Here is a 26065-nt window from a genome sequence, read left to right as displayed (position 1 = left end):
AGCATCTCAAAACTTTATTGCAGTCTCCTCAAAGCAGTCTGATATGGAGGGAGTAAGCGCTTTCATGTGAGGAAGGATGTGTGGCGTATAAGGCTGAAAGTTCAAAAAGGATACAAAACCGTGTATGAATTCTGTTTCTTTGAACAGAGCTGTCGATCAGAAACATTTCGACATTATTCAGCTACTCTTTTATAGCATCCCGATGTTCATTCACCGGCCACTTTGTTAGGTACACCTGTTCAGCTGCTTATTAATGCAGCCGATCAAACTGCAGCAACTGAGTGCATTTAGGCATTGGGGAAACGACCCTATCCAACTGGTGAAACTGAACATTACAATGGGGAAAGGTGATTTAGGAGACTTTGCAGAACTTGGCGTGGTTGTTGTTGCCAGGTTGGCTGGTCTGTATATTTTTGCTGAACTACTGGGGTTTTCCCACATAGGCATATGTAGGCTTTATAGAGAATGCTCCAAAAAAAGAGGAAATATCCTGTTTGCAGCAGTTCTAAATGCCTTAGCGATACCAGAGATCAGAGAACTGTATGAGCTGTTGGACGGCATCAGTAACTCAAACAAACACTCATTAAAACCGAGCTATGCAGAAGAGCATGCCTGATTGCACATGTTGTAGTTTGAAGCAGATGGACTACAACAACAGAAGACCATGCTGGGTGCTGTCAGCAAGGACCAAGAAATTGAGGCTACAGTCTCCACAGACTAATCGACATTTCACTATAGATAAGATTGAAAAGAACATTTCTTAGTCTGAGCCTCCATTTCTGCTGGAACTTTCAGATGATTGGGTCAAAATGTGGTGTAAACAACATGAAGGAGCCAAAAGGCTCTCTTCCACAGCTCTCTTCCAATTATGTGCCCCTGAGTATTATTACTCACCATATCCATCTCTTTATGACCCAGTGTACCCATCCTTTGGTGGCTGCTTCCTGTCGCAAAGTTCAGATGAACTCAAAGTAGTTTCTTAAACATGACAATGAGTTCACTGTTACTTCACTGTTCACTCGTTAACTTGAAATGGCATCAACAGCCACCAGATCGCAATCCAATAGAGTGCCTTTGAGATGTGGTTGAATGCCATCATGCAGGTATAGCTAATAAATGTTCAGCAACTATGTTGCTACCGTGTCAATATGGACCAAAATCTGAGGAATGTTTCCAGCATCTTCTTGAGTCTGTGCCATGAAGAATTAAAGCAGCAGTGTATACCTAGTAAAGTGGCTGATGAGAGTATAGAGCGCAACTTGATGTGTCGACTGAGGAGTAATTCTTATTAATTTATTTTAAGTAGAAATACAAAAAAAATCTTAATAAGAACAATTTTGAACACAATATATTGAATTTTATACATTTGGCCCCTCGCTTCTCTCCATACATGAAGCCATGTGGACTGATCTACAATCCATAAACCATAGTATTAACAATTACACTTAAAACAGATCCTTACTGAGCATCAACATAGGCAAACTTTATGTTGTATGTGACTTGGTGTCCATTGTCCCATGCGTACAAAACACCCTCCTTAGGATTGTAGTCAATCTGTGTGGTGTAGGTGTAGTTGTTGATGAAGGGCATTCTGGGAATCATTTGAGTGTTTGTGTGTGTGTCGAAGGCATATTCCAGGTTGGCGTCTCTTTGGTTATAGCTGTCAACAGCATACAGGACGCCACACACAACGAAGCAGTTCCCGAAGTGGTTTCGCTTGAGCCCCGTTCTCCAAGTGGTCTCCCTTTGCATGCTGAGGTCTGAGGGGTCCAGTCGACTTAGGACAACCACTTCCTGTAAGAAGCCCTCATCATCCAATGCCGGGTAGATGATCCACAGGCCGCTCTCGTCCACAGCAAAGTCGATGTCCGAGTGGCTACGCCAATCCCAAGGCGACGATGAGTCTTCATACAGGGCATCGTGCAGCATGGTCCAGGCAGCCACGTAACGCTGTCGTAGGTCAAACTTGATGATGTCACGGGAGAAGGCGCGATTGTAATAGAAGGCCCCGCCATAGACCACATGGCCTGTGCCAATCCAGTTGTAAGGAAGCTTGTAGGAGTTACTGAAACGGCCTTGAAAAGATACGTAGACGATGAGATTTATTACATCTTATCAAAAAAATGTAAAATTAAAGCTAGTTCTAACTCCAAAAAGCACACATTCTTACCTTGCTTGAAAACTTCCAGGTTGCGGAATTCCAGAAGGTTGTTTCCGTAATAGAAGTTTGTCACATAAATTTTTCCATTATCAGATTTTGGATCCTTCATCCATGCTCCCTCGTTTCTGCCATAGGTGTTGTGAGTGACTGGCTCGGAGATTGTTGCCAAAGTGTCCTTGCACTCCTCTGTAAAGAAGACAGAGAGCTCTGAGGGAAGTTTTAAAGGCACTTTAACATCATCCAGACCTACGTCAAAGGGTCTGAAAACAATTAAAGGCTTTTGTTTTAACCAGCTTGAATCACGGAAAGGGGAGGGGTAACACAGAGAAGAGAGCCCTGTCTTGTAAAGTTCGGTCATTCACAAACAAATATCAGTTTCTGTTTCTCTAAATGAAAATGTGAGGTAAGTCCGTACATTTGAAGTGACATATGCTGACAATAATTTCTGGCTATACTCTGGCTCTGGCTGCAGGTGGACACAGATGGCACAACGTTCTTTATTATTTACCGGGTTTCTTTGGCCTGGATTCCTCATGCCTCTGCATCGGTTCGTCTAGTTCCATGTGTCCTTCCTCTTCCCAGCTGATTTTGTATCTCTGTTTGACCTGAGCAGCCTGTTTGGTGGTGGTAGTGGTGGTAGTGGTGGTAGTTGTGGTGGTGGTGGTTGAAGACGAGGTAGTTAATGCTGCAGGAAGCAAAGCTGTTGGTGTCTGTGGCAAATCTGAGCCTGAGAAGTTGGTGGATGTTGTTTCTTCTGGTTGTTTTGTAGTAGCAGCCTGTGTGGAGGTAGCAGTTGTGGCAGCTGTTGTGGGATGTACTGGTGCTGTGGTCGGGTCAGCGTGGGTTGTGAGGGTCATAGTAGACTCCAGGCTGGTAGTTAAAGGCTTTGTTGTTGGATTTAGTTCAACAGAGCCTGGATTAGCTGAAGTACTGCCAGCTATGGTTTGCAATTGGTCTTTTAGCTCCAGACCAGAGGGTTCCTTCACACTGGTGGGTGTATTTGTTGTTGTGAATGCTTGCGCATTTTCCTCCATCGTTGTATTTTCAGAGGCTTGGACTGAGGTTTTGTTCTTTTTCTGCTGACTAATACTTAAAGAAATGTTTGCTGCTTCAGTCAGCGAAGGGACTGGTCTGTTGGTGATTCCAGCAGTGACTGTTTGAGTGGTCTGAGGCACGAAGTTTGTGGTCCTTTGTTTGTTTTCTGCAATAGGCGGTCCAAGGCTGATGCTTCTCACTGTGGATGTGTCACTCGGTGCAACTGAAGACACATCCACTGATGTGGTTCCCATGGCACTGATAAACCTTTGATGAGTTTTTAAGGGCTCAGTTTCTTTTGTGCTTTTTGATTGGCTGGTCTTCTTAGGTGCGTGCAAAGGACCTGTTGTTTTTGTTCGAAACAATCTCAGTCCTTCTCTGGTCCAGGGCCGAGGAGATCTGGGTTGAAGCAGATTCTCTTCGATAAAGAGGTTATCTGGGCCGTCACCGCTCAAACCATGATACTCAAAAACTAAAAGAAAGAGAGGAAAAAGATTTGAGTACCACAAGAAAATGTTAGAAGCAGAGTTGAAATACAATCAGAGTTCTGCTGTTTGTTAGCTGAGAGCCAGCAAAGCTTCTGTGACCATCTCTCACTGCTACGACACATCCTGAACTGTACAAATGAATATAATTATACATCCAGAATAAACACTTCTCTCTTTAAACACTTTAAACACTAATAAACACTTCTCTCGTTGCTTTAATGCCGCTTAAGGTAACAGACAGATTGCACTCACAGTTCTCTCCAGGCTCCCCATCATCTGCCACCATCGGATCAGGCTCAGATTTATAAAAAGTCATTCCTCTGATAATCATTCCAGATGATCCAGCCTTTGACACCTGAGAAGCCTCCTTATTAGCGCTACTTTTGAGGGTCACCTGAGGTCTGACCTCAGTGATCTGACCAGAGCCGTCTGTGTGTAAGAAGGGTTGATTTTCCGCAATGACCTTCCCGTCAAGCTTTTCCTGTTAGACAACAAGGTACACACAACTTCTGAGGAAATCGTTCACTCTGTATTAAGAAGAGATCAATTACGACCCTTTGGCTATAAACTGTACAAACAGTTGTCAAGAATTTGGATTGGTGTAAGAAAGACATTTGTGAAATCTTGAATCATAACATGTTATTCAAAAAGTACGTTATGTTTTTTATTTTTTACTACCAGCAAAAGAGAATTTGGAGTTGTGTAAATAATGAGTCGGTGTGTGGCAAAGAAACTGTGTTCAGATCTAGTGAGGAGAATAGCATAGAAGAGCTGAAACTCCAACAAGCTACAATGATCCCAAATGATCCCACAGTGCAGAGGAAAGTTTTAATCAAAAACCTAATCTAAAACATTTGCCTTGTTTTACTGTCACTTTAATAACCTTGTTGGATGTTTCCTGTAAATTTTCTAGTGAATCAACTGTGTTTAAAGTCCAAGACCATGCAATCCTCCTGGATGGGCTCTCAAGTTTATACTCAAGCTGTCAGGGACCAGGGCCCAGCAGTATGCTCTGTGGTCTGAGGTCTGCTATCGTCCTGCCAATCCTTTCAATTACATCAATAACTTTCTTTTACACGTTTCTGGGCCTTAATCATGGAGACAATGATTTTTATGAAGGACTTTGTGGAAAGAACACGTAATTGTTCCTTTTGCTTTGGAGGAATGTTAGCAGGCTAAACAGAAACATCTGACTGTGATCACTTCTTTGATACGTGTTTCCTTCAGCCAAAGCCTTGCATTCAATATGAAATATCAGTGGTGCAAATTAAAAGTGACTCCTGATACAATGTTATCTCAGTATATTACCCATGATGGCTTGATGTACTGCAATCATGCAGTACTTGATGCAATACTTACTGAACCATGTAGGTATTCTCATTTTTAGTAACAAACATTTGCAGTTGAAAATAATTTTATTGTAGCTGTATTTAAATAGTTAATAAGAAAACAGTTATTTCACTAAATACAGGGAAATAATTACCTGTAGAACCTGGTAATTGTTTAGTTGCTACTATGTTATTACAGCGTCTCCATAGATTAAGCCTGTGATATCAGTATTGTCACACTTACCTCTGGGTCTTGATTGGCTGCTGCCCTGCTGACCTCACCAACTGTCTTCCCATCCTTATGCTGATTTGGAAGAGGAGTAGGTGGGCTTTCAGTCACACTTCCTTGAACAGAAGTACTTTCCCAAAACTTCACCTCATCCACAGATGGATTCAGAGACACCAACTGCATGCAAACATGGTGAAAGGTAAACAGACTGGTTCTTATAGAGCGCTTTACTCTCGAGTATTCAAAACACTTTATACACTTTGCCTCATTCACTTTTCTCTATTTTCTAACATTTACACACATCTCTCTACAAGTGACCTATTCATTTGCTATAAATGAAAATAATTGCTATGAATATAACATTAGATGTGCCTGAGTATAAGCCATCAGGCGAGTAAGCTGTTTGGGGCTGTATTTCTGGAGGTAGAGCAGGTCATCTAATTAAAAGGTTGGTGGTTTGATCCCTGGCTGCTCCAGTCTGCATGCCAAAGTAGTCTTGAGCAAGATACTGTACCCCAAGTTTCTCTTCGATGGGTTCATTAAAGTGTGAATATTAGACAGAAAAAAACGCTTGTGTGAATGAAGCACATCGTATAAAATGCTTAAGTGGAGTAAAAAGTGTTAGTTAGAGATAAATGTACTTTATGTAGGCAAAATTTGTTGTCTAATTTAATGACAAAAACTACAAACTTTCTTGGTTTGTGAACTGAATAGGGAATAGTTAGTTACAGTATTTTGTTTTCCCTTCGATAATATTCACATTTTGCACCAATTGTTACCAAGCAAAGACAGAGTTTGCTATGGTGCTAAAGACAGGCAAATACTTATCTGTGGAACTCAGTAGTTATGTAGTTACTATGTTATTACAGTGTCTCAATAGGTTAAGGCTGTGATATATCCATGTTAAGATGTTACACTTACCTCTGGGTCTTGATATGCTGCAGCTCTGCTAACCTCTCCAACTATCTTTCCATCCTGAGGCTGATGGGGAAGCGGAGTCGGGCTTTCAGTTAAACCTGTTTGACTAGTAGGACCTTCCCTGGGCTTCACCTCATCCAAAGGTGGATTCAGAGACACCGCCTAAATGCAAACATGGATACATCAAGCTACTAACATAAGTGTTATATTTTTGTTAACGATCAGCAATCATAACACTAGCAGAGGAAGAAAAAGTATTTTGTTAATATATTAATATGAATTAAATCAGGAAACCAATCAAAGTTTTAAAGCAGCAAAAACAATGACACACATAAAAAAACATCTTGTAGCCAGTTGTAGACCTCGTTTCAACTCTGTGGTTCAACTTTGGTAGGTGCAGGCTCCTATCTTTATTTTTTGGCGAACAGACTGACAGCACGCTCTGACAGGTGTTTTCAGTTATGAGAGTTGTACTCTCGTCTGCATAAGCACGCAACCCTCTGGTTCATTTTGCTGCACCTGTTCGAGGGGAAAAACTTGATGGTTTATGTTGCTATTGGCTCATTTCAGTATATGGAGTTCAGTGAGTTCAACAAACTCCCAACTGCTTCACTCGAAGTCCATGTGAGAAGAGCATAAACATTCAGGTAATGTATTAAATGTGCTGCTTTTAGGTAATTTGGAACTTCTATATGTTCGTGCTGTAATTACAGTTTTGCTCTTGTGTAAGTTTATAGACTAAAGCCCAACAAACACGTACTGTATAAAAATCTCTGGTAATTTACTGACTAAGAAAAAGGATCCAAAGATCCAAAGAAAAGCTCTGGCAGATAAAGTTCCACATGTAACAGAAACTCTGAGCACTGCTTCCTGGTCAAGCTTCTTGTAAATCTGAAAACAGCACCTAAGGGAGTCTTTAACAGGACCTCCAGAAGCCACCACTACACACACACCTGTTGTGTTTTCTGTTGCGCTACCTTTTCGATGTGATCCACGCGATCAATGAGCTTGTTGGTAACGGAGTGCAGCTTCAGTAGATCCATGCCATAGAAGGATCCCTCCAGCAGCTCAAGTATGGTGGACAGCTAAAACAACAACAACAAAAAATGATCAAGTGAATTCCGTCAAAGTTAAAGAATTCATAACATAGAATGCATGAAGTAGGTACATCCCCAGTCCATTCAAACTCTGGTTGTGGTAAAATATTGATTATCCTTTTCGGAAATTGATAAATATCAGACATCCATGCCACCAGGGGTCCAGGTCCATCTACAAATCAACAGTCAGATGTCGCTGGAGCATGAACACCTGCGGGGAGGCTCTGGCATGATAAATGGTCAGGAGGAAACTTCACCTTGACATTTTCGTTCCCAGCTTCCCTAAGCTTTTTTAGCCTGTACTCTCCCTCGCAGGGGTTGACCGCTGATGGTGGGGCGATGCAGGCGCACTTGCACTCCGGTCCAGAAGTGATGGTCTCCACGGTGTAGAAGTCCTGCGCAGAGGCGCTCCCTTCTTCTATCCGTCGACAGGCGCTCCTGCTCAGGGGTCTGACAACACATTTACACCGACAGTCAGAGCCTTCCGACAGGGCTTTCACTTTGTCATAATCACCCAGCAGCTATAAAGAGAAGAGGACGGATGTATTTTCCACCAGCAATCGGGAACTTTTCAATTTTTGCGCACAAAGTGTAAAATGCAGGATATAAGGAAACACATTAAATGAGCTATTTATCCTACCTTGGAGAGAATGTTCTGTCGGCCTTCTATCTCCTCTTGCAGTCTGTCATTTTGCTCTGCACTGCTCTCAAGTTGGGACCTGGGATTTTCAGCCAGGGGCTTTGGCGCTCCAGATCCCCATGGAAAAAACGCGCAGCTTATCACGATGACAAAGCCTAACTTGTACATTATGTGAGGCTCACAGTGCGCAGATAAAAGAAATAACAAATAGCCCGTCACCAATAAATTCAGGTGCACGAAAAAGTCATAGCCTACCTCTGATTTTAAAAATCAGAGAGTGCGTGAAAAAATGACATCAAATATCCGGATTAGGTTCTATGGGTCATCTTTTTCAGAGTCACAATGAACGCAGACTGAAGAAAGAGTGCACCCTGTGGGAGAGCAGCCGGCATCTGGTGCTGGAGCTACGCTGACAGGAGGCGGGCCTGATCAAACTGGCGAGGAGGAGTTGAACTGCTTCAAAAGACTTCAGAGACATGATGTGCAGCTTGTTAGTGTTAGTCATGATTAAAATGCAACCCCCAAACTCGGATTTTATTTCAGGTTCAATTTAATTTGCAGTTCCAGATTAAAGAAGGTGTAGTTTGACTTCATATGCAAACTTTATGCTGCTTTTCAAAATGCCACCAAGCCTTTTCACAGACGCTGGAGACAAGTTTCAGATGTGGATTTGCTGCCCTCTGGTGGCAACAGTGTTCATTCCAGTCACAAAAGACATTTAAAATTCTTCAGCGTTTATTTTTTACTTTAAGGCACATATAATTTATGTACTTATCTTCATTTTTTATCCCGTAGTGTAACGTGTACATATACATATAGACAAAAAGGACTTTGTATGTTCAGTTAAGGCATGTTGGTGCCATGCAAGTTTCCGAATCACAGAAGACATTTGCAATAACAATTAAAAACCCCATTGCCGTGATACCAAAAGAATTGTTCTTCCTTCTATCTTGTGACTCCAAGTATTTATTAAAATGCAGAAATTACCTTCAAAATTTTAAATATAATGCAGAGACCAAATAAACTTACAATTATCTGTTCATAATTACATCTGATCAGAGAAATGACTTTAAATCCCATACCATAGTGATTCTCATTCATTCTGAAAGTCCACTTCTGTATATTCAATATCCTTGAGGTCTACTACCTCCCAAATGATGAATTACCCAGCTTAGTGCCCAGATTAAAAGTTCAGACTAGAATGAATGCTTCTGCTCTCTAGCACCCTTCAAGCTCTATTCTCTGCTCTGCTGCCACGGGGAGGATAAGGTGAGAAATACGACTCCACAGTCCACCATATTTGTCCAGGTCCATCATGTCAAAAGACACTGGGTGACCATGAGTGAGGAATTTTTTTTGAAGGTGGTCATCCACCATCTCCTCAACAGCACACAAGCTAATCTTAGCAGGAATCTCGTCTTCTTCCCCCAGCAGTACAGTGAAGATCAGAAAAGTTTTCTTGTATGCGGCATTCTCGTGGTCGCAATAACGATAAAAAATTAGCGTGGAGCCCGGAGGTAGCTCTTCAAAGCGATGAATGACGGCTACAGGTTTGTCTCCATCAAAAGCTCCCTGCAACTTCCTGTCAATGTCCAGTTTGACGTGGTCACTGTCCTGGCTGGCTTTGCTGGCTCCATCTATGTGGAGGACGGAGGCGTTCAGGGCAGAAGAGTAGGCAGAGGCCAGGTCCCGAGCTAGGCAGTTCAGCGTCTTCTCAGCTCTGAGGCCTGCAGTGAGAATCAGACTCACGGGCTCCGTGGGCTGTGTGGTCTGAAGGTGTCTCTTAAGGTGGATCCTGCCCCTATTCCAGAGCTCAGCACGCTGGTTAGGAAACCGAGTCTTTACTTTTTCCAGCTGCCTGAGGAAGACGTCTATCTTTGGTACATCATTCGTCTGAGGCGGAGATTCTGGCTGAAGAAAATGCAGCGCGATAGCAACAATTGCCACTACTATAGCAACTGCTAGCAAGTATTTTCCACTTCCTACGGAGAAAAGGCCTGTGTTATTTAAACATCTACTTCATAACAAAAAGAATTATTAAAAAAAAAAAAACTATTACAAAAAAAAAGAACAAATGTACTAAGATTACCGCTAGTAACTTGTGGATCTTCAGTTTGACTAGCCTCTGGGGTGGTAGGACCGATGTTTTCAACATTATTACCGTGGTCATCTAACTGCTGTGTTGGGCTCTCAGGTTCTTGCCGTCTTTCCTCTGAAGCTGAAAAATTGTTCACAGGGAAAAAACAAGTTTACACAAATAAAAGAGGGTAAAGAAAAGAAAAAACTTACACACTTCCAGTTTCCTCGTGGAGTCATAGAAAGTCAGCAGACTGAAGCAAAAAGTTTAAGGAACAAATTCTAATCCGTGATGTTCCAAAAAGTTCTGACTCACCATCTCCAAATTTATTATCTGAGTTGTTCGGGGCTGAGATGTTTTTCTTTAGCTCAGGTTCCGGTTCATCGCCCTGGTCATTCGCTTTGTCATTTGGGATTTGTAAAGTTAATTCTGATGGTTTGTTCGTTGTGACGCGACTTTCATCTAACGAAATAAAAACAGTTTAACTTTCACAACATCCTAAGACTTTGGATCTTTAAATATTTCTGATTCTTGTGTCCCATAAGATTAAGCAAGTGCTTCATCTTTAAATATGACTAGAAAACTTTTATTACAGCAGTAGTTTCCTTTTTAATCTTAGAACAACGAGGCTAAATGTATGTTTTAAACCAAAGTAAATATAGACTTTGTCTTTCAAATAAATCCATAATAATATCTGAATCAGCTGTTACAATACTCTGACAGGAACACTAACCTGATTTTGGCGCTATCGTGACTTGTTCCTCATTTTTTGATAACAATTGTTTGCAATCAGTTTGACTAGGATTGCTTTTCTTCTCCGTCTGTGTGCTGTCCTTATCGGGAGAATGTGCTTCTGCAACAGGTCGCACCTCTTTTTTAGACGAATCCCTGTCTGCAATAAGCACGTGACTCATTTATGTTAATTGCCCATGAAATCTGTCATATCTATTCAAGATCCCACACGTGGTCTCTTTAATATTCCTTCCTTACCTTGAATAGTATCGCTGAAGTCAGCAGGTTGAGATGGTAAAGCTGTGGCTGATTAAACAGGATCAAAGCAATTTTTGATCAGTAGAAACATTTGGTAACAAATGTTCTCTTGACTCTGAACGGTTGAACAATTTACCTGCTGTAACTGTGTGTTCCTGAAAATGAGCCTGATCACTGTCTAAGTTCTCACAGGATCCGTCTTCACCTTCACTGAACTCTGTAAAAAAGAAATCACAGTTTTGTTTGTGGAGTCACAGAAAGTTAGCTGACTGAAGCAAAAAAGAATTCTAATCAGTGATGTTTCAGAAAGGTCAGACTCATGGTCTCCAGGCTGACAGACTGAGACTTCTTTTTTCTCACTTTCGCCTCCATCTATCCGATCATCTAGTTTATCTTGGGTTGGTGGAACAGTTGTTTCAGATGCTCCCTGTGTCGTGGTTTGACTTGTGTCTGATGAAAAAAAAATAGTTTAACTTCCATAGCAACCTAGGACTTCCGATCTCTACATATTTAATATTATTGTGCCCCAAAAATCATCTTGGATCAGGCATCTGCAGCATCCTTAATGGAGATTTCTCTTAACAAAGCCCAGGGCAACAGTAATTCCAACAGTAATTCCCTTTTTAATCTTGGAACAATAAGACTGACAATAGGTGAGATATGGAACATTCTCAGAAAACTTGACCTCCGACCTTGACCTTAAGTTGAGGTCACTGAGATTCAAACTCATCCAAGGTTTTATTAGATGCACCTATGGTACGAATTCCAAAATCCTATGTCGCCTCATTCTCGTTATCACATTCAAAAACCTGGGTGCTAGCCCCGCCCACCCGGCAGGGTGCCGATGATACCCCATTAGCTTTTTATGGCTGAGGGATAAAAATCATCCTGATCATTGAAAATCTGTTCTAAGTCCAGCAGCAACAAAAAGAAAAGCTGCGATATGTTGGAACACAGGAAGACAGAGTCCTGCTTTTTCTTCTTTTGTCTTCCACTTCTTCACCTTCACCTTACAAGAACACACTACACACCATGCTGAGTATGCCAAGTTTGATCTCAACACTTCTTTGGGAATCACCTGTTTTAGTGCAAAATGCCCATCTTTAGCATATTTTAGAGCTCAGGTGGAAAAAAATTATATATTTTTAGCAAAGTAACAAAGATCCTAAAATACAATTCAAAATCAGTTCTTTGTTGTCTGTTACAACAGCGGCTCATCCTTGAAAATGAGTGAAAAAGCACTCAGTGTCCAAAGAAACGTTTTAAAACTCCTTCAGAAAGCCCGGAAAGCTCTGTCATTGCTATTTAACAATAAAGTCTGCCTCATTGGAAGAAAAAAGAAAGGAGGAAAAATGAGGGGTGGCTCAAGACTTATGTCTATAACAAGATTTGTAAAATGAATATGGCCATTTTAGAAGCACAGCAGTAACAAAACTTACAAATGACTAATAACTAAGACAAACAATGCTGGTTGATGATGTTCCAAAGTGGGGTATATAATATAACTGACTGTTGACTAATATCTGAATTATGTGCTGTAACACTTGGACAGAAACACTGACCTGAAGCCTCTGGGGTGGTAGGACCGATGTTTTCAACATTATTACCGTGGTCATCTAACTGCTGTGTTGGGCTCTCAGGTTCTTGCAGTCTTTCCTCTGAAGCTGAAAAATTGTTCATGGGGAAAAAACAAGTTTACACAAATAAAAGAGGGTAAAGAAAAGAAAAAACAACTTACACCCTTTCTGCAAAAAACACGTTTGAATTTTCATTAATTATTTTACATTGGTGCAATAAATATATGTGCTATCCTTACAATGCTCTCTCTCTCTCTCTCTCTCTCTCTCTCTCTCTCAATCTTTTCAAAAGGTTGAAAAAAGTAAAACTTAATAGTGATAAACATGTTCAAGATAAACATATTTGTTCTATACAGATCTTGGTTATAACTGATTTTTTTGTATTTATTTACATTTCATCACGAGAAACAAATAACATTTTAGTTCAGAAACATGCTATAACTGAAGTAAATGCCAAATATTAACCGTACATGTGTTCAGTATTTCTTGAAATAGAGATAAACATTAGTTATGTCTGTACTGCTTTAATAATGCAGCGAGTCGACCACCAAACAGCAAACACTGGCTGAGCAACGTAGAAATATTAGAATTTTACCTGCTGCGTTCGGACTGGGGACTTCCATTTCCATGTCTTTAGGTAGATGGTCTTCCTTTTCTTCACTTAGGGTTCACTGGATGGTTCAAGCGTGAATAAAACAAATAAACATTACATGTTTTTCTTTTTTATGCGAAGCCACGAGTTACAGTTTGTCGTCACATGTTCAAAGGTCCAAACAAATATTGTAAATCTGCTTACGTGCATGTCAACAGAGCCAAGCTCAAAGGCAGTCTCGCTAAAGTTAAAGAAGAACGAGAACAACCATTACGCTCCTCAACTTTTCAAACTGTCACTAAATAAAAAGGAAATATGTACATTGCATTTTGGAAGTATTAATTTGTGGCTGTGCTTTCGTGGATTTGCTAAATAACGTTTTGCTACTAAATCGAAACTGAACTTGCTGCGAGGTGACAGTAAGCAAGCCGAAGAAAAGCTAGTATAAATTATTGCGAGAGAAATAACTACTCGCCGGGAACTAAGCTCTAATGACATGCACGAAACGTAAATTGTTGGTAACCATAATTAAAGAGAACTAGCTATTTAAGTGACAAAGATAACTAAGCTAGCCCAGCCAGAGTGATGCTAATTTAGCCAACAGTTACCAAAGCATTACTTGGGTGTTATTGTAAAAAAAATGCCTTCGTGTAACTCAAAAGTCATAACGATACGCTTTTCTGATTACTGCTCCATACCAAATATGTCACGGATCATATCGCCGTAGATCATACGCTTCCTTAGCTTTCAGTTAGCATGTGTGGCACTCATAGCAGACTAAATTCTGAAGCGGAACGTTTAACAGTGCCTTTGTTTCTATTGAGATAACTAAACGTTGCACTATTTTCCGGGCGGCAACGGTGTCCTGTCAAGAAATGTCCCCCCAGCTACAGGGAAGTCCAGTGATTGTAGCTTGTTTGTGCGCGCGATGCTACGTCGCATTGTTTAGTTGAAGTTGTTTGGCATTGCTCAATTGAATTTGAGTTACAAATGGATACCAGAGACTCTGAAGATAAGCTCTCTCGTCCCATGACTAGATCGACACGACGGATGTCAGGTAAAGGTGAGCACTGTTCGAGTGGTATGTCAATTAACTAGCTTAGCCATCGGAATTAGCTCCCTCATACTCACAAGTTTATTAAAAGAAAATCAGATTTGGATCGGTGCTTTGGCTAATGTTAGCAGGCTTCACCGGTGTAAATGATCCTCAGATAGGAATCTGTATTAAAATTAACTTAATGTTTCAGTTCCTGGTACGAGTTCAGGCACAACTTTAAAACCAATGAGTTATCTCCTTACATTGAAATGCTTTGCTACATATTAGCCATTATCTATGTGAGGGTTTTTTTTGTTGTTGTTTGTTTGTGTTTTGTTTTTTAGCGCTGTGTCTCGAAACAGTTTACAGCAGCAGCGAAGTTAAAATCACAAACTGACTTTCGCTTTTAGCACTGGCGGTCAGTGACAGGGATCAACGTTTCATTAAGCCGCTAAACACACTGATATATGGGCAAACTGTGAAAAGCAAGGTTGGACTGACTTGATATTGAGTGCAACTAGTCTGTGGAAATATGAGTTTTCCTTTTAAGAGCATTCTGAAGTCAATGACAGAGTAGTTCAAAAATGAAAATTCACAGGCTTTTACTGTGAAATCCAAAATAACATGGCATTGACGGGGCTACTGGAGTACACGGGTGTGTCATTTGGATGTAACATTAGAGTGTGTAAACAAGACTAAATGATATTTGTTATGTACTTAACATATCTGCAAATTAACTCGAAGCTTTTATTTTGCAATTAGGTTTCGAATGCTTTTATTTTGAAATGAGGGTTAATGTTGAAGCTACATTTACTTGAAGGTGGTTTTTATTTTGAAATCAGGTTTCCGCGTCTCTTGCCGTAATACTAGAATACATAGGGAACACAAAGCAAAATGGAGGCTGGCTGGACACCAGTTCTGTTTCAGGGTTTTTTCTTCTTTTGGCTGCTCCTGTCAGCGGTCCCCACAGGGGATCATCTCCGTCTTTTTCGCCCTGTCCCTAGCTCTGCATGTCCTCCTTCACATCATCCAGGAATCTCTTCTTTTGTGTTCCTCTTTTCCTCCTGCCTGGCATTTGCATTTTCAACCTCCTTTGCCCAGTATATTCACTATCCTTCCTCTGCACTTGTCCAAACTATCTCAGCCTTGCCTCGCTATTTCTCTAAATAACTTATCCTGAGCTGTCCATGTGATATACTCATTTCTAATCCTGTCTTCCAAAGGGTCGAGTTTTGAGGCAACTCCTAGGCAGCCTATAAAGAGGACCAAAAGAAAAAAAGCACAAGCTGACGCTGCTGATGCTCCTACATCAGTTAATGGTACCAAAGATGGGGAGCCTGACTTTGAAGATGGAGGTTAGTTGCTGGAATTAAGTATTTGCCTAATTTTAATGGCTGATTACCCTTAGTTACCCTCACTGTTCAAGGCACTGTTAAAAAACAAACAATCCGTGTCTATTATTTATTACCTAACAGAGTCCCCTAGCAAGAAGAGCCGACTGGATGCTGAAGAAGCAGTGTTTGACGAGAGCGCTGAAAGTAGGGTGGATGTTGAGGAATCATCTGGAGACATTCAGAAAAATGAAGACCAGGAAATGGATATTGAACGGGATTCCTTTAAAGTCACTGATCTGCCAAACATACACAAAGGTTTGTATTACAACTAGTGAACATTCATTATGAAATAAATCATAGAGATTAGATAATATTCCCTTTTAATTTATTTTTATTTAATGTAAAGAACAAATGGATAATACAGTAACTTAAAACATAGGGAGGCTGTATAAAGTGTAAATAAAACAGGACTGAATTAAGTTATCAAAACACCACATTTAAATGTCCAAAGATTGATTCTGTTCATCAACCTGTTCCAAAATCTTCTACACAGTACATTTGCTAAATGACTGAAACTATGACTATGCAAATGTACTGTTTATAAGGTTGGGGAAACCTGCAGTCAGCTGAGATTGGAGATTCTCCCTCTGAAAACGCTACGTCCAGATGAACAGAATCAGACTTTGGAGATTTACTTACCTGGATGATTGAGAATGCATCACATTTAAATAAAAAAAATTAAAATAAAAACAAAGGCAAACATCTTGGACCAATACTTTATTTTCACTATATAAGCCATATAATAATATACAAATACACTTTGTGTTAAGTTACTTTTCTTTTATGACTTTATTAGGATTCTATCTTAAAAATCTTCTGCTTAACACAGATGCTCTCGGAGATAGGAACTTAAATCCCCGTGTAGTGCTTGATGAGCTCTACAGACCCAGTCTTAAGACTGAGGATCCCAACTTGATGAAATCCAAGAAAGGTAGAAAAATGCTCCATCTTCCTTGACATTCAGAGTGTTAAATTATGGTCTAAGTTATTTGACCTAACCTATTTTGTTTAGTTTCAGCAACACCAGCACCTAAAGCACCTGCACCCCCCACCAAGCCTGTCGCACAGATCAGCGCGACAGTGAACAGACATCATTCACCGGCTCTCAAGCCGTCCAGCATGGCAGACTACAAGAGGACGATGATGCTCAAAGCCCAGAGCGCTGGTATTGTGCTGCTCATATTCTGTATAGAAAGGTTGAGCGTCTGCGTGATGACTTTTGATCTTTGAAAAGATGTTTTCTTTTCTAAATTTAGCCTCATCTTCAGATTTATCCAAAGTTAACCACCTTACCCCAAGTGTGCATCCGAGACGTGTGAATAACGTTCCAAGAAAAGAGACTATTCATTCCAAAGAATCTGGTATTGCTGCTTTATCTCAGTATTCTCTCTCTGCAACACCTGCTATAGTGGTGACATCTGTGCATTAATATAATCATGTTTTCTTTTATTAAAAGACAAACAGAAACCTGTTGCTACCAAGACACGCCCCAGAAATTCCTCTAGAGGTAAGTTTGTCATTTTAATTATTATCTTTAGACCTGATGATGCTTTTTAAACATTATTTATTAACTTTGTGTGTTCTTTTGTTTCTGTGTTATTAAAGGGTTCACGTGGTGTTTGTGGGGTTTAGTTTGGCTGATAGTTCTCCTGGTACTATTTGTGATCGGGACATTGCTGATATACAAGATCATCCCATTACTCCAAGACATGAAACGTGGTGGAGGGCAGTCATCCAGGGCTGTGAAGCCAGAAAGGTTTGCTGATCAATTGTCTGATCTTCAGACTCAGTTCCCCAGTCAGCGGCCTGAGTTGTGGAAGTTGAGCAAAATCCACCTGGAGAAGCACCTTAAAACAGCCCATCCCTCTGAGCCAGTCAGTCTGATTTTCACTGCAGGACAGAAGGCTGAGAGGACACTGCAGTGCCTTGCTCGGGGTCTGGCTGCTTCCTTCTCATCTGCCCTCAATGCCTCTTTCCTTGACATTGATGGAAAAAGCAAAGCAGGCCAGGACAGTGATAAGGTGAAGTTAGACATTGACAGTCAGCTGCAAGCAGCGTTTGAGGGAGAAAAACCTGTGGCCATCATTCATCGTTTGGAAGAGCTGCCACCAGGCTCCACTCTCATTTTTTATCGCTACTGCGACCACGAGAATGCCGCATATAAGCGGGTTTTCTTGTTGTTTTCTGTGCTGCTGCCTCAAGATGAGATCCCGAAGGAAAAGGGTTTAAAAGAGGTGGAAGAGATGGTGCAAGACTATCTTAAGGAGAGGCTGGTGGACACCAGTGGCAAAACGTATAATATAATGAATAATGATATGTTTGGTGGTCTGTGGAGTCGCATCTCCCATCTTGTCCTGCCTGTGGTGTCTGAGGTGGAGAAGAAAGGATGCTAAAAAAACCAAGCTGCCTGATTCTTCTTTGCACTGTAGAAGGAGCTACGAGAAAGGAAAAACGTGGAAGTATGATGTGTGCTGTGATAATTCATTTACAGCATTCGATAATTGTGTTATTCTCTTTCTCTCAGAGATTACATTGTACTTAAATTGAAGTCAAACGCATATGATTTGGTTCGACTGCACAAAAATTTAAACAGTTTTTACTCATGCATGCATGTTAAAAGAGGTTACAGTGTTACACCATCATTCCACTTCACAAGTGTGGCGATAATCTTTTCTCATGTGCATGCAATCTACGAAACACAGACTGACTGAGCTGTTTAATTTTTTGTTGCCTGTTAAAGCCTGCATCGTTTCTCAGCAGCTTTTAATGACCATCTCATTTTTTCCGTCATCCTCAGCTTTTCTTTACTGGAACTAAAAAAAAAAAAAAAAAAGTTTTGTTTTCAGTGAAAATTCATATTTCATCTTTTATTCTGCTGTCCAAGACAACCAGGTGACTTCATTTAATTCTTTATTTTTTGTGTGAGTGCTGGAAATGCTTGGTTTTGACTTAAGTGTCTGTCTTTTTGAGCAACAGCTTTTTAAGGTGAATATTTTATATTCTTTGCTTTTTTCTAAATATGTATATTTGTGTCATGTTTCCTGGATTGAGGTATTTTTTTAAAGCTGTGTATATGTGGATTTGATATTAAATGGTCTTTTGAACATGTTGTCACTTCACATTGTGAGCTACTCGCAATGTGGTTTATATCTGTAAAAATATTTTGGATAAATACTGATTAGCTCGTCCCAGACTGTGCCTTAAACACATATGAAGAATACACTGTATTTAATTAGAGTAAAAACTTTCTCCAGTCATTTATACTAGCGCACATGACAACATGTGAACTTGTTTGTGCTGTTTCCTGTCATACATCTCATTCCTCTTGTTATTCTGAGCACTCATAAACACCTGAATATTATCAATAAAGATAATTTTGATACATAGAGGAGTGAATTGTCTAATTGTTTATGTTAATAATGAGCTAGGCTACTACTGTTAGCTACAAATATGAAACTGAGGCTACAGTTCTTACAGGCTCAGCAAAACCAGACAACTAGACTGTAAAAATGGTGCCTGGTCTGATGAGTGTATTGTAATGTTGTGACAGTAGGGTCAGAATTTGGTATAGACAACGTGTGAGCATGGATCCATCCTTCTTTCTCTCAACGGTCAAGGTGTTGGTGGCGACATAATTCTTGGCATATTTTAGAGTCTTAACACTTGTTGAGCATTGTTTAAATGCCACAGTCTACCTGAGTGTTGTAACTGTTTATGACCACAATGTAGCCACCTGCATTAAAAAACACAACACACCATGTAACAAAGCTGTTAACCTCAAACTTGTTTACTGTACTCAGATTGCCTCCACAGTTACCAAATCCTGATCCAGTCCAGGACTTTGAAGGTAAAAATGTTCTAAATGCAAGAATGTGTGGGGGAAAAGTGAACTTTCAGTTTTCATCTTCACACACTTGTGTTTTAAATTTACAGTTACAGAAAAAACATCCACAAATGTTTAGATTGATATCTACACAAATATACCGAGAGCTGCAAACTGGTAATTCAAATTAAATATTTGGGGGGATGTGATGAAATGAAATTTAGATTATGATAAATGTGTAGCAACTGCGTGAGGCTATGATGTTAATATGGACCAAAATCACAAAGAATTAAGACAGCAAGGACTCTAATAAAGCATCCACTGGGTGTAACCTGTCCTTCTGTTTACTAAAAATTAAAGTCTCCAGCTGTGAAACGAGGACTTGACATCTATTCAGCACATAAGAAGTCAAACATTTACTAAGCAGGAGTTACGACTCACTTCTTAAGAAACCTGACAGTTCAAAAGTCCATTTCAAGATTATGTTTACAGACACTGTTTTGTATCGATAACATTAAAATTAGGTTTGACACAAAGTATGAATATGTTTTTAACATTTATTTAAATGTGTCCAGATGAAGATATACATTGTAGCTGCTAGAAGAGCATTAGTACGGCTCTAAGAACAGGAAGTTACAGCAAGTTTAATCATTTTCTAAGCAGTTGATAAATGCATCTCTGTGTCTTGGCCGAGTTTAACTGAGTGAGTCACCAAATGGACCACAGACATAAACAAAGGCTACCTTTTACACAGCAGTGGGTTTATTGTTTTGAACTCAAAGTGAAATACCACAAAAGAAAAGCCATTTTACTGCTGAATCATGAGACATCAGTTTGCAGCTCATGCTGTAGTTTCATGGGGACGAAACTTGTGAGTGAGTGCTCCACTTCCACTTCCTCAAGTGGTCTTGATGAAAAGAGCATTTATTTGAAGTTTACACAGCTACATTCTGGCCTGAAAATATCGTAAGAGGTTTTTTTTGTGATCCAGACAGAGTAATATTAAAACTAAGTAGCTGCCGCCATTGTTGGAAACTGGAATTGGCTGAGCCGCGCTATGAATTCTGAGATATGGTGGACCACGAAGGATACACCCAACCCCTCCTTCAAACCTGTCAATCATACACAGTACAACATGCAGTGAAACGCTTACTGCTGTGCAATTCTCGACCATTAAAAATACAAGAATGACCTCAAATTAAATATGGAAATTAAAAAGGTTTGCAAATCAGCAGTGTGCAGATTTACAGTGAACAGTAAAAACAATTATTGAAATACATTATTTTGTTATTGAGTGCATGTACAGTGATGTGATATGCAGTGTTGGGAAGGTCACTTTGGCTCTGGATGGTGAGTAGAAGTTCTTGAGCATCTTCAGAGTGTTTGTGTGACAGGTCCTGTGTGATGTCAAGCCCCGGGTATGTGAAATTGTCTTCTCTCTCCACTGTTAAATATACACTGCCTAATAATGTCTGTTCTGTGTGGCTTTTCATTAGGCTTTTTTTCTTAATCTGACTGCAAGAAAATGCCTCCAAGACACGGCAAGGCTTTGAAATGGCAATACACAGGTGGATCTAACTTCATCCTCGAAGTACTGCTTAACTTTGATAAGAATTAATTTAACCTACGTTAGGAAAACTTCCCTTGAAAATGAAAAACAAGCTATATAGTGTGCCAGGGGCGTTTTTAGCCCAAAGATTTACTTTTTTTTGCTGTTTGTCTGTCGCACTACTAAAAATATAAAAATATTTTAAGGACTCTTCTATTTTTGGAGTGTATTTTTTTATGTATCTGTATTATATGATACACACACATTAAAAGTGAATCTCTGTCCAGAAAATACACTCAGTTTACTTTTTGCTCACTGTGAGCATCATTCATTATTCTCCCCAGTAATTAAGGTTAGGATATTTTTTTTATTCCAATCCATTCTTCTTTTGCAGCATTTAAATAACCTTTATCAGATTTGTTACAGACATTTCAAAAAAGTGTTTTGCTTTTCTTTTACAAATGTGGGGATTAAATTGAGTTAAAATGTACAAAACAGTGATGTCATGTTTTGTGACGAGGACCCAGGCACAGAGAGACTTGATGAATTTAAGAATTTCATGATTTAATAAAGAAATTTGCAGACTTGCACAGAGATGGTAAAATTATGATGACTGATAACAGAGACGAAGACAACAGACGATGAGGACAGGGAGGAACAGGGGTTTAACTGCACCAAGGAGACAGTCAGAGAGAACTCGGGACAACTGGAGACATTTAGGGATGCAGGGACTGACAGAGATGGGGAAGAAGTCTCACTGTGACGAGTAAAGTTTATCTTGCCTGGCTGGGCAGCTCTCTGGGTGCTCAGCACCCCCAAAGCTCTGATCCTAGAATCGCCCCTGTAGTGTGCTAAAGCAATATGCAGTCTGTGTAGTCTGCCTGGTGTATTGAAAAATTACGAGATACAATAAATAAGACCCTCAAGCACTACTTGCATTAAATGAGGAAGCAGCAGGTAAACAGTGTGATATGATCAGTGTGATGTAACCATACTATATATAAACTGTAAGAGAAATCTGATTGTGATTCAAACAAACCACAAAACTATTGTTTCTGACAAGTAAATATACCAACAATGATGGCTATAGAAAAAGAAATGGCTCCAGCGAAGAGGATTACTGACACAATATTAACAACAACATCTCTGAGTCTCCTCTGGAAATGAGAAAAACAGACATGAACTTGCTGCTTGTTTCTCTCGCTCATTCCTAAATGGCCTGTAACAGAAAAATACTAATATTATTATTCCTCATTAGATTTGATGCTGTATCTGATGCAGATTTTTATATTCAGACAGGCACAAGGCATTCACCTTGTTTTTCACTGCTCAAAATGACAATCCAGATTACATTCAGGAAATCCCATACTGTGAAAGCAATCATCACTTTCAGAAGCCAAGAGTCCCTCACGTTATTTCCGCACTCATTCTCCATAACACCAAGAAATATGACAGCAACTGGCCCAAAACAAACATGGAAATAATATCAGAGCAATGTAAAGGCAGTGGCAACTACTTCCACAAAAAAAGTCCAAACTCTTTTTTGATGGTGTAAAGTTAATACTCTTAAATTTACAAGTATAAGAATTTTCTTACTTGTAAATATATTATGGATAACAAAACAAACATTGGCAGCGTATTCACAAATCTTCCTTCTTGAAGAGAACGTGAAAAATGAAATAAACATTTTGCACAAATGTCAGTTGATATGTTTGCACATGCAAAGTGAAGTTAAACGTACCTTTCAGGACCACTTCTAATCCCCAGAGACAAAATTACTGTTCCAGTGAAATTAATCACTATCATCACACACACAAGAGCAAAGAAGATGACCTAAAAAATACATAAACACACACATTAAAAATACATGTGGGAAAAATTAAACAGATGTTGTTAATGAGACGGGTTTTACACCACCAGTTGTTCTCACCTTGGAGGAATCACCGATACTAAACAAGATCAGGGATGAGATTTCAACAGCCACACAGAGGACGTTGCCTGCTACCTTACACACCTACAAAATTTAAATAAAAACAACAGTGCATATAATAAGTTAGACAGCCTTGAAAGCCCTGAAAATCCATATTTTACCCTATGAAAGCAGGGGTAAGTTCCAGCACCCCGTGAACCCCCGGCTTTCAAACTAACTACATACTCAAAGAATTCTTGGAAGCAATACAAAGATGCAGGACAAGAAGAAAATAAAACACTGTGAGCACCAAAGGCCCCCAGCTCTTACCTTATTTATATGATGAAAAACAGCCTCACTGGCCAGTAAGACTTTGCCTATATTGGATATTACCTAACAAGACATGAAGTAGAACACAATTACATTTCTTTTTGTTCTTTTAAGGTGGGGCTGAATAGCATTTAGTGCGTGTCTTGAGTATCGTTAAATATGCTACTTACTTTCATCTCTGCCACCAAAACACAATCAAAACACATCAGTGCAATACCTGCTCGCTGAAAGTAAATCAGAAACAGGGAGCAGTGTTGTCAAAAAAAGCTCTTGCAAGGTTAATGAGTCACTTTGTGTACAGTGTTACAAAATCAAATCCACCTGTGGGTTCTTACTTCTTCTATGTTGGTGTTGCCCTTTGTGGTGCTTGGTGTAGTAGCTGTTTCCGGTGTAGTAGCTGTTTCTGGTGTAGTAGCTTTTTCCGGTGTAGTAGTTGTTTCTGGTGTAGTAGTTGTAGTAGTAGTGCGCTGAGGTAAGATGATATTCACATTTTCCCAGAATTTTACCCTTTGCTGAAGAAATGTTGCTCTGAAATATGTTAGAAGGGAATGAATGCTGATATAATTCATTTTCTGTTGCATTGTAATATTACAGAAATCTGAAGCAGGTCAGGTTCGATTTTCACCGTGGACGTCAGCCATAGAATATCAGAAATTTTAAAGTCACCTGAACATGATGTCCTGCTCTGCTTCTGTCGCAGTCCAGTTAACTCGGATCAAAGTTTTTCTTTGATTAAGTGTGTGACTAACAGCTGAATCCTGAGAAGAGTGGCAAAACATAAGAGAGCTTCAGATTTACAAAAAATGAAAACAATAAATCAAATTCCAACTACTTACTTCCAAAACACCGCATGTCAGGAGTTGAGTCTTGTCAGGCTCAAGTAGAACAAATCTTCCAGTAAGACGTGTTTCATCTGCAACCTCTCGAGCCTCTAACATAAACCCTCTAAAATATGTGGATTCCTCGCTCTTGAGCAAAACTTGAAAATTGTTTCAAAAATTCATCCGAGCAAAGATTTGGGAAAAAGAGAATGAAGAGAGATTGTAATAACTTGTAAAAAAAATGTAAATTATAATTACACCAGACATTGCTGTGATAAACAAATTTAACAAAATAAAAACTACAGCGTTCCCTGTACCTGTAACAGGCTCTCCAGGATAGCTGCCGGGCACATATTCAACCATGAAGGGGGGGTTTGTGGTTTGAGGAGCTGCACCATTATGATCGGGTAACATTGAGTCACATGCTTCTGGGAAGTAACCCCCTGAATACCCATGCAGCTTTGAGATGATGTTAAGACTAATCAGAATCCACATCCACATCTGTCAAATAAATATCACAGTGATACCCAGGTCATCCATTGGCACTCTAAATATTTATTTACTTCTGCAAGTATTCATATACTTCCAGCATGTAGACTTCTAGTGGCAGATTACACTGAAAGTGTTTGCTTTAAAGATGCTTGAGAGTATAATGTCATTGTCATTCATAGATTTGCGAGTATTGAGCAGCCGACACATTGCTGGACATAAATGTTAGGTTAAAACTTTTTCGCCTTTTAACTACTGTTTGATTACAAATGCAGTTTTGGTGGACAGAGCCAGCATGAGGTGTATGTGGATTTCTCTAGGAAAACTATTAGGGGGGAAAGCCGTTTTAGAGAGCTCTCAGTTTTATCCATTAAACTTTGATTTGATTTGATTTGATTTTATTGATTAGCATTCAAATTCAAATCTCAGTGAAAACAGTGAGAAAAACAAAACAAAACAAAAAACAGTGAAAACAGAACAAAAATCTACCATAAAGAAAGAAAGCATGAGACAAGGCTAATCAAAAGGTATTGGCTGAAGCATTTGCTTATTACGCCAACCCTTTTCACAAAATATCTTTTTGTATGCAGCTCCTGTACACAGGGTTTGAAGAAAATAATAAAACAAAGCAAAAACCAAACAAAACAAACAAACAAACAAACAAACAAACAAACAAACAAACAAACAAACAAACAAACAAACAAACAAACAAAACAAAGAAAAAAAAACTTTCCACCTTAGATAAGTAACTACATCAAAGTAAAGAATCAAGAGGTTGTTGTCTTTTTTTCTCCTTTTTGTTCTTTTCATTCTTGATATATATATTTTTCTAATACTCTATTTTTAAACATGTTTTTAAACAAGGAAAATGAACTACACCTTTTTAAATCACTGTCATAACTATTCCACAGGTTACCTCCTCTAACAGAAACACATCTCTGCTTTATATTTGTCCTCATCTTGTTTTTCTTAAAGAAATCTGTTCCCCTTAAGTCATATTGACTCTCTCTGACTTTGAACAGCTTCTGAGTACTGGGGCAAAGCAAGTTATTTTGTGCTTTATACATTATCTGTGCCATTTTATATTCAACTAAATCATAAAATTTCAGGGTATTCAGATTGATAAACAAAATGTTAGTTGGTTCTATATAGTTTGATTGGTTTATAATTCTTATAGCTCTTTTTTGTAACTTGAAAATATGAAGAGTGTTCGTTTTATATGCATTACCCCATATCTCCAGACAGTAAGTCATATATGGTAAGTCATATAAACTTGAAAAGGATTTCAACATTTCTCTGGCAAATATTAAACACAGACTGACAAAAACAACTGAGTAAGAACAGTTTCTTACCTTAAAGTAAATGTTTGCACACCACATCTAATAATGTGAATCAGAAAGCTAAGAGAATCAAAATAAACCTGAACATCTGAGTTGACAAAGGAAAATATCTCCTCTTTGAAAGTCCCTCTAAGAGAAATAGAAGAAACCCTGCAAATGTCTCAGAAGAAATGAGTCCACCCTCCAGGACAGTTACAGTTGTTGCAATGTGTGTTAGTGGGCGGTGCTACAGCTGTAATTGA

General features: G+C 39.4%; 4 protein-coding genes across 10 annotated transcripts; 1 reads left to right on the top strand and 3 right to left on the bottom strand.

Annotated features, from left to right (window-relative positions):
• Positions 1–1279: 1279 nt before the first annotated feature.
• On the bottom strand, positions 1280–8327 carry olfml2ba (olfactomedin-like 2Ba). 2 transcript variants are annotated; one of them, XM_026157715.2, is made up of 9 exons: positions 7897–8327; positions 7514–7777; positions 7137–7244; positions 6163–6321; positions 5257–5418; positions 3937–4165; positions 2670–3668; positions 2171–2347; positions 1280–2075 (listed from the first exon to the last, which is right to left on the bottom strand). In XM_026157715.2, exons 1-9 carry the CDS (start codon positions 8062–8064, stop codon positions 1459–1461), a joined length of 2883 nt encoding a protein of 960 aa, XP_026013500.2. In that variant the 5' UTR covers positions 8065–8327; the 3' UTR covers positions 1280–1458. The 2 variants fall into 2 exon arrangements, with proteins under 2 accessions (XP_026013500.2, XP_080153367.1); XM_080297241.1 differs by having other exon boundaries at positions 7514–7706; positions 7897–8021.
• A 286-nt stretch (positions 8328–8613) lies between these two features.
• Positions 8614–13970, bottom strand: LOC113015643 (torsin-1A-interacting protein 2). 5 transcript variants are annotated; one of them, XM_080297243.1, is made up of 10 exons: positions 13831–13970; positions 13136–13211; positions 12526–12627; positions 11285–11413; positions 11100–11180; positions 10964–11011; positions 10707–10865; positions 10289–10435; positions 9986–10114; positions 8614–9878 (listed from the first exon to the last, which is right to left on the bottom strand). In XM_080297243.1, exons 2-10 carry the CDS (start codon positions 13167–13169, stop codon positions 9115–9117), a joined length of 1593 nt encoding a protein of 530 aa, XP_080153369.1. In that variant the 5' UTR covers positions 13170–13211; positions 13831–13970; the 3' UTR covers positions 8614–9114. The 5 variants fall into 5 exon arrangements, with proteins under 5 accessions (XP_080153369.1, XP_080153370.1, XP_080153372.1 ...); XM_080297244.1 differs by having other exon boundaries at positions 11324–11413; XM_080297246.1 differs by lacking the exon at positions 10707–10865.
• On the top strand, positions 13967–18948 carry LOC113015642 (uncharacterized). 2 transcript variants are annotated; one of them, XM_026157717.2, is made up of 8 exons: positions 13967–14189; positions 15392–15523; positions 15644–15817; positions 16392–16493; positions 16575–16727; positions 16819–16923; positions 17019–17069; positions 17168–18948. In XM_026157717.2, exons 1-8 carry the CDS (start codon positions 14123–14125, stop codon positions 17953–17955), a joined length of 1572 nt encoding a protein of 523 aa, XP_026013502.2. In that variant the 5' UTR covers positions 13967–14122; the 3' UTR covers positions 17956–18948. The 2 variants fall into 2 exon arrangements, with proteins under 2 accessions (XP_026013502.2, XP_026013501.2); XM_026157716.2 differs by having other exon boundaries at positions 13967–14195.
• Positions 18949–21477: 2529 nt separating this feature from the next.
• Positions 21478–25594, bottom strand: LOC113015918 (uncharacterized). Its single transcript, XM_080297251.1, has 11 exons — positions 24312–25594; positions 24010–24152; positions 23840–23931; positions 23509–23701; positions 23344–23397; positions 23174–23236; positions 22865–22948; positions 22676–22767; positions 22531–22589; positions 22249–22392; positions 21478–22153 (listed from the first exon to the last, which is right to left on the bottom strand). Exons 1-11 carry the CDS (start codon positions 24493–24495, stop codon positions 21981–21983), a joined length of 1281 nt encoding a protein of 426 aa, XP_080153377.1. The 5' UTR covers positions 24496–25594; the 3' UTR covers positions 21478–21980.
• Positions 25595–26065: the final 471 nt, after the last annotated feature.

The sequence above is a fragment of the Astatotilapia calliptera genome, chromosome 23, assembly GCF_964374335.1.
Source record: "Astatotilapia calliptera chromosome 23, fAstCal68.1, whole genome shotgun sequence".
Classification (NCBI taxonomy): Eukaryota; Metazoa; Chordata; class Actinopteri; order Cichliformes; family Cichlidae; genus Astatotilapia; species Astatotilapia calliptera.
Note: the sequence above shows the minus strand (reverse complement) of the source record. Positions and strands in the feature narration are given on the sequence as shown.